The 16,821-nt window shown below is 36.5% G+C and overlaps 1 protein-coding gene across 2 annotated transcripts in view; it reads left to right on the forward strand.

The window, feature by feature from the left end:
• Positions 1-16,821, forward strand: part of SEC24D (SEC24 homolog D, COPII coat complex component) — a 110,735-nt gene that overhangs the window by 18,453 nt on the left and 75,461 nt on the right. For both annotated transcript variants that reach the window (XM_031942222.1, XM_031942223.1), the window contains exons 4-6: positions 5,483-5,613; positions 11,138-11,413; positions 14,289-14,422. In XM_031942222.1, coding sequence (XP_031798082.1) covers positions 5,483-5,613; positions 11,138-11,413; positions 14,289-14,422 — 541 coding nt within the window. The remainder of the gene's footprint in view (positions 1-5,482; positions 5,614-11,137; positions 11,414-14,288; positions 14,423-16,821) is intronic.

The raw sequence follows: 16,821 nt of genomic DNA on the forward strand, positions 1-16,821 counted from the left end.
GGATTTACTAAACACAATAATGTGTGTGTTTTGTTCCTAGGCATTGTTTACTAAATCTGATCCAGATCAATTTTACTACTTTTAAATCATTGCCAAAAAGTTTTGATCATGTTTATTATGTGATACTGACAGAGCCCCTTTGTCCTCACTTTTCCCCCTTTATTTTCCTTCAGATTCTTGACCCCTTTGTTCCATTTGTTGCATTTTATCAAATGTATTTCTAGCATCTCTTGATAAAATCACATGACTTAAATGTTTTTGTTATTGGTGTGGCCCATTATACCTATAGTTTCCATAACCAAACCTGCACTCCTAATATAAATTCACACTACTTTTAGTAAACAATTTTTCAAATTGTTGCTATATAGGCCCTTTTGATAATGTTTCATTCACAATTTTTTCAGTAACATTTATTAGAAAATTTATAAGAAATAAAAGGTTTAAACTTTTTTCTCTGATTTATCTCTACCCTTGTTTGGATATCAGAATGGTATTTGTCTCATGGAAGAGAGAAGTGGAAAGGAAGTGAACATTTATATGTTCTGTGCCAGATATTATGCTAAGTACTTTTTATACAAATATTGTCTCAGAGAAGTTTAATAAATTGCTTTCTTTCTCTTTTATCAACCATTTATGTAATATTAGAGGTAATTATTCTCGAATATGTGATAAAATTTGTTTTTAAATTCATTTGGGAATGGGTTTTTTCTGTGGAAATTCATTTGTGTTTAGTTCAATTTCTCCTCTTTTTTTGAGTTTAGGCTGATAAAAGTTTTTCAGTCTTTATTCTTCTTAATTATGCATTTTCATTAAGTATCAGATTTATTGACATTTACTTGAGCAAAGTAGGTTTCTGACAATTTCTTTTATTAAAATATTCATTTTTCATTTTTTAAAATTTTGGTAATTTAATTTTCTTCTTTCTTTTTTTTTAAACAAATTAATGGTTTGCCTTTTTAAGAAGTCCTCAATGTATTTGTTTTGTTTTTGTTTTTCAATTTTGTTTAACTCTTCATCATTTTAATTTTTGTTTTTATTTGGAAATTTTTAATTGCATGCTTTTATGGAACCTTTCTTTTAGTTCCATCCCAGTTTATTGATCTTTGCTTTCTCTCTTTTATTGATAAAAACCATTCAGAGATATAATTATTCTCTTAAGGATTATTTTGGCTGCATCACAAGAGTTTGGTTACATTATCTCATTGTCACTTTCTTTGACAAAATTATTTATTTCTGTGAATCATTCTTTTGGATTATATTATTCAGTCTTCATGTATGTCTTATTCCTTTCATAAAATTCTTCATATTGATTATAATTTTGTTGAGTTGTGGTCAGTAAAGTGTTTAATGCATTTTTATCAGGTTATTGGTTTGTTGTTGTGGTTTTTTTAACACAAGTTTAATTTTTGTAGAAATGCCATGTAAAATTGGATCCTATATGTTTTTCTTATTACCATTCAGCAATCACCAATCTTAATATTTGTAACTCTTCTAAGATTCAATCTAGGTATTTAATTTCTTTCTTGTTTATCTTTTTGTTAGATTTGCCTAGGTTTTAACAGATTATATGGAATTTCCCAATGACTATTGTTTTACTGTCTACTTTTTCTACTTCAACCAGCTTTTCTCTGAAGTACTTAGTACTTCCTTAAAATGTGCCATTCAACATTTTTATAATTAATAGTAATAGTGTTTCATTATCTGTGGTGTCCTCAAACATGATGTAGTTCCCTTGCTTATCTCATTTAACCATGGGCATTTTTTATTGTTATTTTGCCTGAGATCATTATTTTTATCCCAGCTCTTTGAGACTGACCCAAGATATAATAGATTCTGTTCTAACCAATTATCTTTTTAATTCTGTATGAATCATTATGTGTCAAATGTGTTTCTTGTAAACAGCCTATGGTTGATTCCTTCTTTCTAATCCATATTGCTGCACTCTCCTGTTTTATGCAAGAACCTACTCCAACCAAATTCATGGTTATTATGGTTAGGCATTTTTTTTTCTTCCATTACATTCTAGCATTTTCTCTCTAGGGTCCTTCCCATTCTTCCTATATTAAAAAAAGGGGGGGTGTGAGGAAAGAAAGGGCATAGGATCAACTATAATAATCTATAATTAGAGTTATCTCGCCCTGTTCCTCTGCTCTCTTCTCTTGAGGGCAGTGGGTGGCAGCTAGTAGAGAGAGTGATTGATCTTGGAATCAGGAAGACCTGCACTCAAATCTGGTCCCAGACACTTATTTAACTGGGCAAGTCACAAGTCATTCAGTCTCAGTTTCTCCATCTGTAAAAGATCTTACACGATTGTTATGAAGATCAAATGATATCATTTGCAAATATCACAATTTTTTAAACCTTAAATCTCTATATCAAAGCTATTAATAGTCTTTTTCTGTCCTATGTAGTCAGACTTCCCTAGGTGAATTTTCTTTTACTTGTCAATCAACTAGTATTTATTAAGTGCCAGACACTGTGCTAAGTGCTAGGGATACAAAGAAAGGTAAATGATAGTCTCTGCCCCCCAAAAGTTTGCAATCTAATGTCTGATGGGGGAAATGTCATGCAAACAACTAAATACAAATAGAATATAGATATATATGAGTTGGAGGCAGTGAGATTAAGAACGAGGCAAAGTTTTCTGTAGAAGATGGGACTTTAGCTGAGGCTTGAACAAACTCAACAGCGCTGAAATAGAGATGAGGAGAGAGAGAATTCCAGTCATGGGGAACAACCAGTGAAAACATTCAGAATTGGGAGACAGAGGAATAATAAGGCCAGAATCATTGGGTCATAGAGTACTTGAATGGGGATGAGATGAGGAGGGTGGAACATGCAAGAAATTGGAAAAGAATGGAGAGGAACTAGGTTAGGAGGTCTTTGAACACCAAACAGAAGTTGTAAATTTGATGCTGGAGCCAATAAGGAGCCACGAAAATATATTGACAATGATCAGATATAGTTTAGGGAGATCAATTTGACAGTGTTAAGTAAAAGAAAGACTAGAGTGGAAAGGAAGAAAAGGAATAAAGCAGCAAGTATATGTATATATATATATATATATATATATATATATATATATATATATATACACTTACAATATGTCAGGCCTTACCTTAATAACTTAAAAAAATTACTTCATTTGATCCTTTGGGGGAGGGGGGGGCAAGGCAATTAAGGTTAAGTGACTTGTCCAGGGTCACATGACTAGGAAGTATTAAGTATCTGAGATTAAATTTGAACTCAGGTCCTCCTGACTCCAGGACTGGTGTTCTATTCACTGTGCCATCTAGCTGCCTGAACTACATTTGGTCTTTATAATGACCCTACATAAGGGTACTACTATTATATACATTTTGCAATTAAGGAAGCTGATACAAACAGAAGTAAATTGTATGTTCACAGAACTAGTTAAGTGTATGAATTCGAATTTGAATTCAGATCTCCCTAACTTCAAGCTTTGTGCTGTATGCAGTGTAATATCAGCTGCTGAGAGAGACTTGAGACAGACCAGTTGTAATAATTTAGTTGTGATGGGGGTCTGCACTTTCTGGTCATTCTTTTCCTAGATCTATCCTCCATCTTTCCTTTCTCTTTTCCCATCCCTGCATTTTCACAACTGATTTTAATGTATTCCTATAAACGCTGTGTATGTATGTATATGTACATGTATATTCAACTTCATTTTCCATATGAGGGAAGTTTATGGGATTCCTGATCTCCCCACCCTAGCTTTCATGTATACATGCTCTTCTTAGACATACCCTAATGTGAAGAAATATTAAGCTTCTATTTCTTCCTCATTTTGTCTCTTTTCTTACTCATCTAAAAGAAAGAGAACAGGAAAAAACCAGACCCTTTTGGCTTTTTATCCTTCCTCCACTGATGACAGTAGAATTCTAAAGAAACAATGGTTTCTTCTCCTTCTAATAATATATGAATTTGGATCATCATTTAACTTCTACAAGTTGCTTAAATGTATTTATCTGTCTAGGTTTTTCTAGTTTCCTGAGATTGCATTTCAGATATTCTACCCCATCTGTTTTTATGACAGGAATGCTTTAAATTCATTTATTCTATGGAGGTTCATTATTCTTTTGCTCCCCCAACCCTGCCTCAATATTATACTCAGATTTTTAGGTTGTTATACTTGATAAAAAGCCTTTTTTTGCTTTTTGTCATATAATATTCTAATCTTTCCTTTTCTGTATAGTATCTACACTATATCTTGGTGTATTCTGATAATAGTTCCTTGATATTTTATCTCTTTTTTCTTAAAAGCTTATCATATGTTTTCTTTGACATGGAATATATGAATTTGGCCTATGACATTTCTGAGTGCATTCAATTTGGGGTTTCTTTCAGGACATGATTGATGGATTCTTTCTTTTTTCACTTTGCCCTCTGTTAATGACAGTTCTAAGTAGTTTTTCTTTATGATTATATAAAATATAGCATCTAGGGTTTTTCTATGATCATGATTTTCAGGGAGTCTAGTAATTTTCTTTCCTTTTCTGATTTTCCAGATCAATTCCTTTACCTACTACATACCTCACATGGAATTCTAGTTTTTTCTTCTTTTGGTTTTGTTCTAGTATTTCTTGTTGTTCATTGAATTATTGAGCAGTTTATTCCATTCTTCTTGGAAGGGTATAGCCATTATTTGCCTAAGGATTTTCACCTTTGATTCTAAACTATTCTCTTGCCAAATATTCTAATTTCATTCTTTATCTCTTGTTTCAAATCTTTTTCCACCCACTCTTGGAGTCCTTGTTTCCAATTCATTCTTTTTTTTAAGGCTCTACAGTACTTATTGGGATATTAATTTCTTCCTCAGGAATATTATCTTAGAATTCTTCTAATTCATGGTATTTCTTCACTGCATTGAGTAGTTTTTTTTTCTTTCACTCACCTCTTCAATCTTAGTTTATAGAGAAGAACTTTGTATGGGGGCAAGGCCCTGCCCCCCCGATTTCTTGAAAGGGGTGGCTGGGCCCTTTTTCTCCATCTGTCCTCTACAAGTCTTGGGTGACTGAAGCATGGTGTGCCATCAACAGGAATAACAAAGTTAAGAGAAGGTTCAGGGAAAGCAGATGAAGTCACCTTTGGATATGTTGAATTTTAGGTCATTGTGTAATATATTTTAAGCTGGAATAGTCAGATGACAAAACTGAAAACCAGAGGAATGAAGACCATGCAGATTGTAAATAGCAACTCTACCTCACTTAAATCTAGTTCATACACAAGTCAAGATATCACCCCAATATGTCATTGGTTTTCTTCAAAAATGACAGACCAACAACAACCAGAAGCAGATCTGGAATTCCTCCTACAATCTTCTGTTTCCAGATACAATGGTATTCTTTTCAAGACATTGCCAGGGGTATATGTACTTTAAAGAATCATTCCAATCTTCCAAATGATGTGTTTGTGAAATCCTTTCTATTACTATCTAACCCCAACTCTTCTCTTTTCTCAGGTTTCCAGGCCTTCCACCTGTCAACAATGCTGTCCCTCCCTACCCACCAGCATCCTACCCAAGTCCTGTGTCCACATCTGCCACTACCCAATTGGGTCATCAACTTGGTGCCATGCAAATTCACAATTACGGTAATGGTGAATTCTTCCTTTTTGGTGCTCATTCATGTGCTAAATTTTTTTTCATTAGCAAGAGCAACAGCTAATAGAGCCTGATCTATCATAGAATCATAGAGTAGCCAGAAGGAACCTTAGAGGCCACTGAATGCAATACCTTCTTGTTACAGATAGGAAAATTGAGATTCAGAGAAGTTAAGCCACTTGCTCAGGTTCACACAGCTGAGAAGCATTCTAGGCAATATTTGAACTCACATCCTTCTTTCTTCAAGTCCAGCACTCTGTCCTATATGCCATACTACCACCTGTGAGTTCCTAAAATAAGAGTAGTGAATATTATTTTCCACAGTAATCTTAACTCTATTTGGTTAAAAATATAACCTTCTTAAGGTCAGGGTCTACTTGATTTTTGTCTTTGTATGGTCTCAATTCCTGGCATATAGTAGGTATTTAACAAATGCCTATTGATTTATTAACTTATATGCAAAGTAGAGAAAAAGAAGGAGAAAGTCATTTATCAAAAATGACTGAGAATATGATCATTTCTAATCATTTAGGATAAATTGAGTCCTGCACTAAATAATGGTAGCTTTGTTAAGCCACTAGTTCTCCAAGTATAATATATTTTATACTTCATTCCTAAAATGAATTCACAATGTACTTAAGATATTTTCATCTAAAAAAAATCACCCCACTATTATTTTATCCCTATTAATTGAATTTCCAAACTTTGAAAACAATAGGATTTGAAAACAAATTTTGATTAAACAATTGATTCTGTTCCTGACCTTATTTCCTCCTTTTATATAAGAACAAAACGAAAAATTAGTCCTCAGAAATTTTGCATATAGAGTTCAGTATCACAAAACATCATCAGTGTTCTTCACATATTTGATATCTCAACTCTCTGCAGTCTTGGGCCCTCTACTCTTCGTTCACCATATCTTGGTGATTTCATCAACTCCCATGAGTCTAGTTACCATTTCTCTGTAGGTGACTCACAATATGCTTCATGTCTCTCTTGAATTTTAGCCCTTCGTTATCAGCTACCTGCTAGACATCTCCATTTGGTTTTGCCATTGGCATCTTGACCTGAACAAAACTGAAACAAACTGATCTTTATTGGGCTCCATCCAAATGTGCTCTTCCTTGATTGAGGGCTCCAGCATTCTTCTAGATTCATGGCTTTAGGTCACCCAAGATTCTTCCTTCTTCCTAATTTCACATAAGCAATCAATCTCTAAGCCTTGTTAATTTTATCTCTGCAATATCTTTCAATTCCTTCCCTTTTGCTTTCCCAAGACAGTCACCACCCTGTTTTAGATCTGGACTATTCTGATAGCTTCCTGATTGGTCTTTTTAACTGGCTTCCGGGTTATCTCTTCTCTAATCCTTCCTCTTTGCAGCTAACAAAGCAATATTCCTAAAACACAGATCTGTTCATGGTATACTCCAGTTGAAGACTCTTCAATTCTTTTCTCTTGCCAAGGGAGAAAAATAGATTCCTCAGCTAAGAATTTAAACCCCATCCCAATCTGGCTCCAGCTCCCTTTCCAGACTTTTTCATCTTAGGCCCTTTTCATCTATTCTGATTTTCAGAGAAATTGGGCTATTTCAAATGGGGTCACAGAGAGTCAGACAAGACTAAAATGACCCATGAAATGTCAGAGATGGGATATGAAGCCAAGTTTACTGCAGGACCATGAACCATTCTGCTTTTAGGTGATTTTACAAAAACTGAAAATCTTTTTCCAGAGGCTTGAAAGGAAATCCATGAAAACACAAGTGTAGAAAGAACCGTTGTAAGGATCAAACAAGGCAATATTTGCAAAATGCTTTGCAAATTTTAAAGTGCTCTATAAATGCTAATACTTAATATTATTATTCTTGCCTCTCACAATTGTATTTTGGTATTTTTTTCTTTTTTCCCAATTCTTTTACATATATATGTGTGTGTGTATGTGTGTATGTGTGTATATATATATATATTATTAAAGCTTTTTATTTACAAAACATATGCATAGGTAATTTTTCAACAGTGACCCTTGCAAAAGCTTCTGTTCCAAATTTTTCCCCCTTTCTTCCCACCTAGATGGTAGGTAGTCTAGTACATTAAATATGTTAAAATATGTGTTAAATCCAATATATGTATACAAATTTATGTAGTTATCTTGCTGCACAAGAAAAATCAGATTAAGAAGGAAGAAAAAACTGTGAAAGAAAACAAAATGCAAGCAAACAACAACAAAAAGAGTGAGAATACTATGTTGTGGTCCACACTCTGTTGCCACTTTGTAATTGTATTTTGGAAGAAAAGTGCAATTTAAATAGCATTTTCTTATAGGCAGCTAGGTGGTGCCATGGATAGAGTGCGGGGCCTACAGTTAGGAAGCTCTGAGTTTAAATTCTCCCTTTCCTACTATCTTAGCCATGTGACCCTGGGCAAGTCACTCCACCTCTGTCAGCCTCAGTTTCCAAATCTGTAAAATGATCATCATAGTAATACTTATCTCCCAGGATTGTTGAGAAAATAAATAAGATAATATTTGTAAAGTGCTTTGCAAACCTTAAAGCATTCTATTAATTTTAGCTATGATCTTGATTATTATTAGCTAATTTTAGATTACATAAAAAGGAAGGAAGGGAGGGAGGGAGGGAAGGAGAAGTGTCTTAAAGATTAAGTGCTTTGGTAATTCAACAGCTATAGGGAAGCCAAAGCAATCCAGTAAATATTTATAAAGTTCCTACCATGTTCCAGAAATTCTACAAGGCATCAGAGATTTTTGTTGTTGTTGTTCAGTTGTGCCTATTCCTTATGCCCTCATTTGGGGTTTTCTTGGCAAAGATACTAGAGTGATTTTCCATTTTCTCCTCCAGCTCACTTAACAGATGAGAAAACTGAGGCAAACAGAGTGAAGTGACTTGTCCAGGGTCACATAGCTAATAAGTATCTGAGGTTAGATTTGAACTCAGGTTTTCCTGACTCCAGGACCAGCTCTCTATCCATTGTCCCACCTCTCTGCCCATTAAAGCACTGCGGATACAACTAATATAAAGGCAGTCCGTCCCTGCATCAAGGAATTTATATTCTAAAAGGGAGACCACACACAAAAGGAGGCAAGAAAAGGTGAAGAGACATAAGGGAGTAACTGGTATGGAGCATTTTGTTCCTTGAAATTGAAACCAGGTAGAACAGCAAATGCAAAGTAGAAAGAGCTGAGGGTCCACTTTCTGTCCTGTTAAAAGGAAGGCATTGGGAGGAGTTCAGTGCTCTACCCTCCAATCAGAGGAGAGAGGAAACCTAGGGAGGTAGTGTCAATTAAGGTTGGAATTAGCAGCATGTAGATGAGTTTAGGAGTGATGAGCTTATCCTGGAGAGTACATCTTATTCCTGATATTTAATAAATCTAAAAATATCACTCCACTACTGCCTCAGCAAAAAAGAACACCAAGGCTCTCACTGACTGATTACATTTTCTTAGGGAAAAAGAGGTCAGAAGATCACATAGTCTATAAGATAGCTGAAAAACATTCAGAACCACTCTGATTGTTAAACAAGTTTTTTTGAAGTCTCTAAACCTTTTAGATGAAAAAAAAAGTACATGTATAATACATAATATATTTGTGCTAATACCTATGTATATGTGCTGTGTGTGTATATATATATATATATATATATATATATATACACACACACACACACACACACACACACACACATATGTATATGTAAATTAGGTTTAAAATTTGTTTTCTGTTTGTCTGTTGCCTTCATCTTTAACTCTTTTTTGATGGTGAGACTTGAAATCTTTAATTTTCTTTTAATTCCAAAGCGTATTTTGTTTTGTTTTTTTAGTAAGCTAGCAGAAAAATTGGACAGGGAGCAAGAATGTAGTCATTCAACCAATAAATCCCTTGGATATTGTAGAGGAAACACAAAATCTCTTCCTTTCCTGGTTGGCCTTAATATAGACTTCACAGACTTTTGACTGTATATCCTTTTTCCCACCTGATGCCCCAGCAAGCCACTTTCCATCTGGAGTTTACTCCCCAGGAAAGGGGAGGAATTGGGGGAATTGGGAAGTAAAAATAGAAAGAGTTCAGAAATGAACTGAGATCCTAAGTTAAGCGTTAAAAGGTGGGCAGCTAGGTGGCTCAGTGGATAGGGCACCAGCTCTGAAGTCAGGAGGACCTGGGTCCAAATCTGGCCTCAGATACTTACCACCACCTAGTTGTGTGACCCTGGGCAAGTCACTTAACCTCAATTGCCTGAGCAAAAAAAAAAAAAAGAATTAGAAGGATACTTCAGAAACAGGGAAGTTGTTTGGATTGCACTCTTTATAAGGAAGGCTATGAGGGTGGGGGGAGGTTAAATTAGTTAACACCTAACAGTTGATTTTTAAGTTATGGTACAGAATAAATAGTTTCATAGATTTAGAGTTATAAGGAACCTCAGAGGGCCCCTACTTTAATTTACAAAAGGGGGAAGTGAGTCCCAGGAAAGGTAAATGATATGACTAAAGTCACACAGTGAGTTGTATGACCAACAGGTCATGAGTCCGTTTCCTCTGACTCCATACTCAATCTTTGTTCTCACTCTGCCTTTCCACTCCTATGAATGGTCTTCTTTTGTTAGGATTTCAAGATGGTGTAGTGGAAAGAACTCTGAATTGGAGGTGAGAGAATCCCTGGTTCTGTCTAATGCAACCTGTGGGACTTTATATCCCTTTAAGTCTCAAGGTACTCATCTGTTAAATAATAGGGGTGGACAGCAGCCTCATTGTTGTTCAATATCTGGTACAATGGGGTCATTCAGAGCTCAAAGATTCCAATAATCCATCTCTTAAATAAATAATATGTGTATATAGATGTACATACATACACGTACAAACACTGCAGGGTAAAAGTAGTGTGGCAAAGCAGTTAAAAAGTAGCACATGAAAATAAAAGCAAGTAAAAGCCACTGGCAAAAGACTTGAAAGCAAGCAATCTGCAAGGAGGTTCCTGGGGTCTTGAGATCTCCCTGTCAAAGTCTTATGAATTGCTTTTATGCTCTTTTTATCCAAGGGCCCATAGTTAAGGCAGACTCACCCAGATCTGCACCACTGTTTCCTTGCTCACTTCAGTCCTTTCTGGGGTCCTAGGAGTATGGGGGCCAACTCCTCCCAAGTTCCCCCAGGATCCTAACCTGTAGCAGGGTAGAGGACCACATTTGCCTCTAGAATCAACATTCAATGATCATCTGAATGGTTCATTTCAGCTTTTGGAGGACACACAGCTTGATTGTGCCCAATTTGCTTGAACTTCTGTATAAGGCACAATTTCTCCTTCCATTTTCTTGGATTGCAGGGTTCTAAAATTCTTGCTCTGAAAATGTCATAGAGGGAGGAATACCTTCTATGTACAGGCTCATCAGAATCACAAGGACTTGGGCCTTTAATATTGAGTGACTGGAGAACTCAGGCATTTTATAAAAAGTTCAGGCTGCTGGAGGCTGTTTTCAATTCTTTTTCACATTATTCCTGATGTCTTTGCACAGGTCCTGGCATGGCTTCGGGCTCCCCGGGCATCCCAGCCCCACCTTCAGCAGCATCTTTCCAAGGTCCTCCACAACTGTCCCAGCCGTCCATTCTACAGCCAGGCCCCCGGATACCCCCACCTCCACCAAGCACACACAATGGTCTCAGCACTGCTCCCTCATTGCCACCAGCAAGCAGGCAGGATGGACTCCCTGGATCCGGCCCTCCCACTGCCAATTTTCCATCTCTGCCTCTTCCAGGACAACCTCCAGGCCCTGGATATCCTCCTCAGCAAGGTAAGAATGGCATTATTACCTTTGAGGGAAATACTGAATAGGAAACTAAGGTTTCTCTGGCTCCATTAATATGTTTAACATTTATATATGCGACCTGGTCACAGTCATGGCTCACCAACTGAGGCAGTGGAGTCCATGAGCAAAAATCTAACATTATATTCTATGTTCCACACCCATGGACCATTATCCCCAGTTCTGGAGCGATCAGGAGTATAGGACAAGAGGAGGAAAGAGGCATCTTCTCTTACTCATATTTTTCCTTTGGGGCCGTTTGTTCTATGATAACATTCATTAACCCTTAAAATAAACCATTTACTAAATGATAAGAGAAAAGTAATAATAATCATAGTATATATTCATTAGAAAGCAAAAGTAGGAAGAATCATAATCTTTACTTTGTATAAGAGTGTGGCGGACTGAGAACTGACCTGGAAACCTGGGTTTAAAACTTACTGCATCTTCAACAATGAGATGAACCAAATCAGTTCCAATAGAGCAGTTATGAACTAAACCAGCTATACCCAGCGAAAGAACTCTGGGAGATGACCAAGAACCATTACATAGAATTCCCAATCCCTCTATTTTTGTCCGCCTGCATTTTTGATTTCCTTCACTGGCTAACTGTTCACTCTTTCAAAGTCCGACTTTTTATACAGCAAAATAACTATTTGGACATGTATACATATATTGTATTTAACTTATACTTTAATATATTTAACATGTATTGGTCAACCTGCCATCTGGGGGAGAGGTGGGGGGAAGGAGGGGAAAAGTTGGAACAAAAGGATTTGCAACTGTCCATGCTGAAAAATTACCCTTGCATATATCTTGTAAATAAAAATCTATAATAATAATAATAAAAAGACTTACTTCAGGTTTATCTTGGCTGGTTGACTCTGAGCTAATCATTTAACCTCACAATGCTTGAGAATCCAGCTTCTTAAATTGCAGCTCGTGACCCCATATAAGGGTCTCATAACTGAATGTGGGGGTCACAAAATTATGATTTATAATCAATAAATGTTTGATTTATATACCTATACTCATATACTTTGGAGTCATGTAAAAATTTCTTGGACAAAAGGGAAAATGAATGAAAAAAATTTAAGTTCTGCTAAGCAACTCCCCAGGACCCTAAGATTGAGAGAAGATGCCAACTTTCACCAGGAGAGCAACTTTCCTCACAGCTCTCTCACCTTTCTTTCTACCAATGAGATCACAGGTCCAATTCTCATTCACAATTTCTCTTAGATGTGACCATTAATAGTCATAATTTTATCTTCCCCTGGTTCACAAACAGTAATTTGAGTTATTCTCTCCCAGTTAAAGCCTTTAATACACTGAACATGCAAATGAGCTGATAGACCACAATGCCCTTCTAGGTTTCTTACCTGAAATAATGCATTTCCTTCAGGCAATCGTCATAACATACAATCTGGGTCTCTCCTCTACATTTTATCTGTGTTTCTTCTCTAGCTGATTTTATCAGTTTTTCTTATGCATAGCCTCTATTTCTGTCCCTCTCAGCAGCCAGAATGTCCATATATAAAAGGATCAGTTAATTACATATAGAAGAAAGCTTTGTATTAGTTACATCTGATATCTCTAGAAGAACTTTAAAGCTAAGGTTCTTTCATAAGAAAAATAGGTTAAATGACCTTACATCCATAATTTTCCTTGGTTTTTAGAACTGGGCTATCACTCTGAACCACAGCAACTTTAGTGAAAAGGATTAAACCAGGAGATAGCTATATATATTTCTCACATACTGCTGAAAGACTTGATAAATGCCTGTCTCCTTCCTGTCTCAGGGAATTCAGCAAGGTCATCCATAGAGAACTCTTTTATGAGAATTTTGCAATGCCAATTTTAAACAATCATTGCTGCTGTTATAGGATTAGAGAGCTGCAAGGAAAATGGAATTAGAGCCTTAGTTACAAAGGACTTCAGAGGCCATTTAATTCAATCCCCTCATTTTTCAGATGAGTCCACTGAGGCACAGAAAAGTAGAATGTCTTTCCCAGGATCACACAGCTAGGGAAGTAGGATTTGAATCCACATTCATTGACTCCAGAACCAGTGATCTTCCCATTATAATTGCTAGAATTTTTGTAGGACTTTAAAATTTGCTAAGATTTTTACAAACATTGTCTCCTTTGATCCTTACAACAACCTTGGGAGTAGCTGCTATTTTTCTCATTTTACAGATGAGGAAACTGATCAGGCAGCAGTTAAATAATTTGACCAATGTCACACAGCTAGTAGGTGTTTGAAGCAGGATTTGAATTTCTTGACTGTAGGTCCAGTCCTTTATACACTGTGCCACCTGGCTGCCCTATTAAAGGAAGACTATTAAACCTGCTTTGTACCACAGTATATTCATATATAAGAATTAGGGCAGAGAAGATAGACACTTGTTCATTAGAGGTTGTTGTTAGTTGCCCTGTTTTGGTTCCTATATTTCTTTATTGGCAATGGGATGTTGTGGATAGGGAGCTGACTTTGGGAGTTGTAATTGTAATTTCCTGCCAGTAAGACCTGGAAGCCTCAAATGCCACTTTGGGCATTACTAATTGTGTGATTCTGAGCAAATCACTTAACTTCTTATTGCACTAATTCTCAAAACTATTAGTTAGAGAGTTTGGTAGAGAAAATTTCCTCACCTGGGAGTTCCCTCAACTACTAAAAATTATAGATCCAGCTCTATATCTATCCTTTCATGTGTTCTGCTTCTGGCAGATGTTGGGATACTTGGAGATTTTAAATTTAAGGGATAGACAGAAGGCTAAAAGCAGCTTTGTTCATATCTGGAGATGACAAAGGCTCACCTGGTCTGAGATGGTCAAAGCTGACATTTATCTCATTGTTTTTAAAGGGACTAATTATGGCCCTCCCCAGATGCCTGGAGCTCAGCTGACTTCCCCGGTGGGATTTCCTGGTGGCCCTGCACAGTTGGCTGGGCCAACACAGCCTCCAAAGAAGCTTGATCCAGACTCTATCCCAAGCCCAGTAAGTGATTGTTTTTCTGAGCAATGGCATCTGAGGTCTGTTTTGATGCATTTGCAATCTCTTCTGAATGGACTCAGTTCACTCCTTTGTCATCCCGTGTGACTGTTGTCTATGTCTCTTAGATGATCTACCCAACATGGATGTCTTCAGCAAAGTCATTTCATATTTTTTGACTACAACCTTATTGACTACCTCTACCCTCTTAGTCTTATCTTGGTGGTTATTATTTATCAACCCTCCTGCACATTCTTTTTCCTTCCTTAATGAATTCAGTGACTAGTTCATAGTCTTTCTGTCTTCCTCATTCCTTGTCCTTTTATTAGCAGATTTCAGCATGGATGCTGAGACTCATTTGAATGCCCTGACTTCCCAAGTCCTTAATCTTTTCAATTCCCATGACATACTCTTCCTTTTTACATCCACCTCCATTATACACGGAGATGGTCATATCCTTGACCACCTATAAGTGTTCTTTCCCCCTCTCCACTAACTCTTAAACTCCTGTATCTTATCATTATCTTTTATCATTCCATCTGGTCTTACATCACACAATCTCTCTCCTTCTTTCTCACTGTGACTTCCATTCTCTCAGTTCTTTCTCAGGCCATCTTTTTTCTCTTTCTTCCCTGACTTCTTGGTTTCTCCTTGTTCTCCAAACCCTTCTCTATCTGCTTGAACTCCAAATGCTTCCTCCAAATCTATCAGTGATCTCTTTTTATCCAATCCAATCATCATTTCCCCTTCTTCAGTCTACTTGACTTCTCTATGGCTTTTAGCGGTCATCTTCTCTGCTGGATGCTATCTTTTCACTGGGTTTTTGTGATACTGTTTTCTCCTCCAATCCATCTAACCACTGAGTCTCCTTTGCAGGTACTTCATTCAGATTATAGCCACTTACCATGAATGTTCCTCCAAGATTTTGCCTTAGGCTCTCTTCTCTTCTCTCTCTATTCTATCTTGCTTAGCAAAGTCAGCACCTAAGATTAAGTGACTTGCCTAGCATCACACAGCCAATGAGTGTCTAAAGCCAAATTTGAACTCAGACTGACTCTAGGCCCACTGATCAGCTGCTTCAGTCAAAATTAAAATTGCTCAATTCTATAACAAATAGTCAAAATTACATAAAATATTCCCTAGCCAACTTTATCATGACACTCTCATAGTTTCATCATGCACAACCTAGCATTCATTCACACCTACTAAAGACCATTGGACTTAAGCCAGATTTTATTATTAAATTCTTTTTTGTTTCCACTTTAAAGCTGAGATTGAATTGTATTTGTTGTCATAAAACCAACTGCATCAATGATGTCATAAATCTCAAATTAATGTTAAGGTTTATAATGGAAGAAAATTGCTTGCACATAAAAATTCTGCAGTGCCCATCAGAGCTCACCAGAAGTCTGCTTATTAGTTCCACATAGATATCGTCTTTATTTCATAAGCTCAATCAACTAGCATTGATTAAGCACTTCCTACATTCCTAGCACTGTACTAAGTGGAGGGGATATAAAGAAAAAGGAAAACCAGTTCCTGTCCTTAAGAGGTTTACCTTCTAACACTGAAGATGACATGTATAAATCAGAACATATACTGTAAACAAAGAGTAGATCAAACATAACCTTAGAAGGGATAGTACTCATTATTGGGTTTGTATCCCAAGAAAAGCATAAGTGAGGCAAAAGGACCCTCATGTGTAAAAATGTTTGTAGCAGCTCTTTTTGTGGTAGCCACGAATTGGAAAAGGAGTGGATGCCCATCAATTGGGGAAATTCTGAATAAGTTGTGTATATGAAGGTAATGGAATATTATTGAAAATGATGAACAAGCTGATTATAGAAAGGCCTGGAAAGATTTACATGAACTGATGCTGTGCTAAACGACCCGAACCAGGAATACATTGTACCCAGTAATTGCAAGAATGTGCAATGGTTAACTATGAAAGGCTTGATTCTTCTCAGTAATTCAGTGATCTAAAGCAATCCCCATAGACTTCGCATAGAAAATGCCATTTACAGCCAGGGGAAGAATTAAGGAGACTGAATGAAATCAACACATACTATGTTGACTTTTTTCTGTTTTTTAATTTCTCCTATGGTTTTTCCCATTTGTTCTGATTTTTCTCTCCCAACATAACTCATAAAACAATGTATACTAAAAATAAACTAAAAAGAAAAAAGAAGGAATGGTATTACCATCTGGGGTAGGGGCACAGGAGAACCAATACTGGCCTCTTGAAGGAGGTGACATTCTGAAATCCAGAATTCTCACAATCAAGTTAGGAGGGAATGCTGCACCAGTCAGTGTCAACATATGGAGGCAGCAAATGGAGTGTTGTAGTGTTTAAGCAAGAGCAAGTAGACCAACATGACTGACTTCTAGGGTATAAAGACTGATAC

Source organism: Sarcophilus harrisii, chromosome 6, assembly GCF_902635505.1.
Source record: "Sarcophilus harrisii chromosome 6, mSarHar1.11, whole genome shotgun sequence".
In the NCBI taxonomy this organism is placed as follows: Eukaryota; Metazoa; Chordata; class Mammalia; order Dasyuromorphia; family Dasyuridae; genus Sarcophilus; species Sarcophilus harrisii.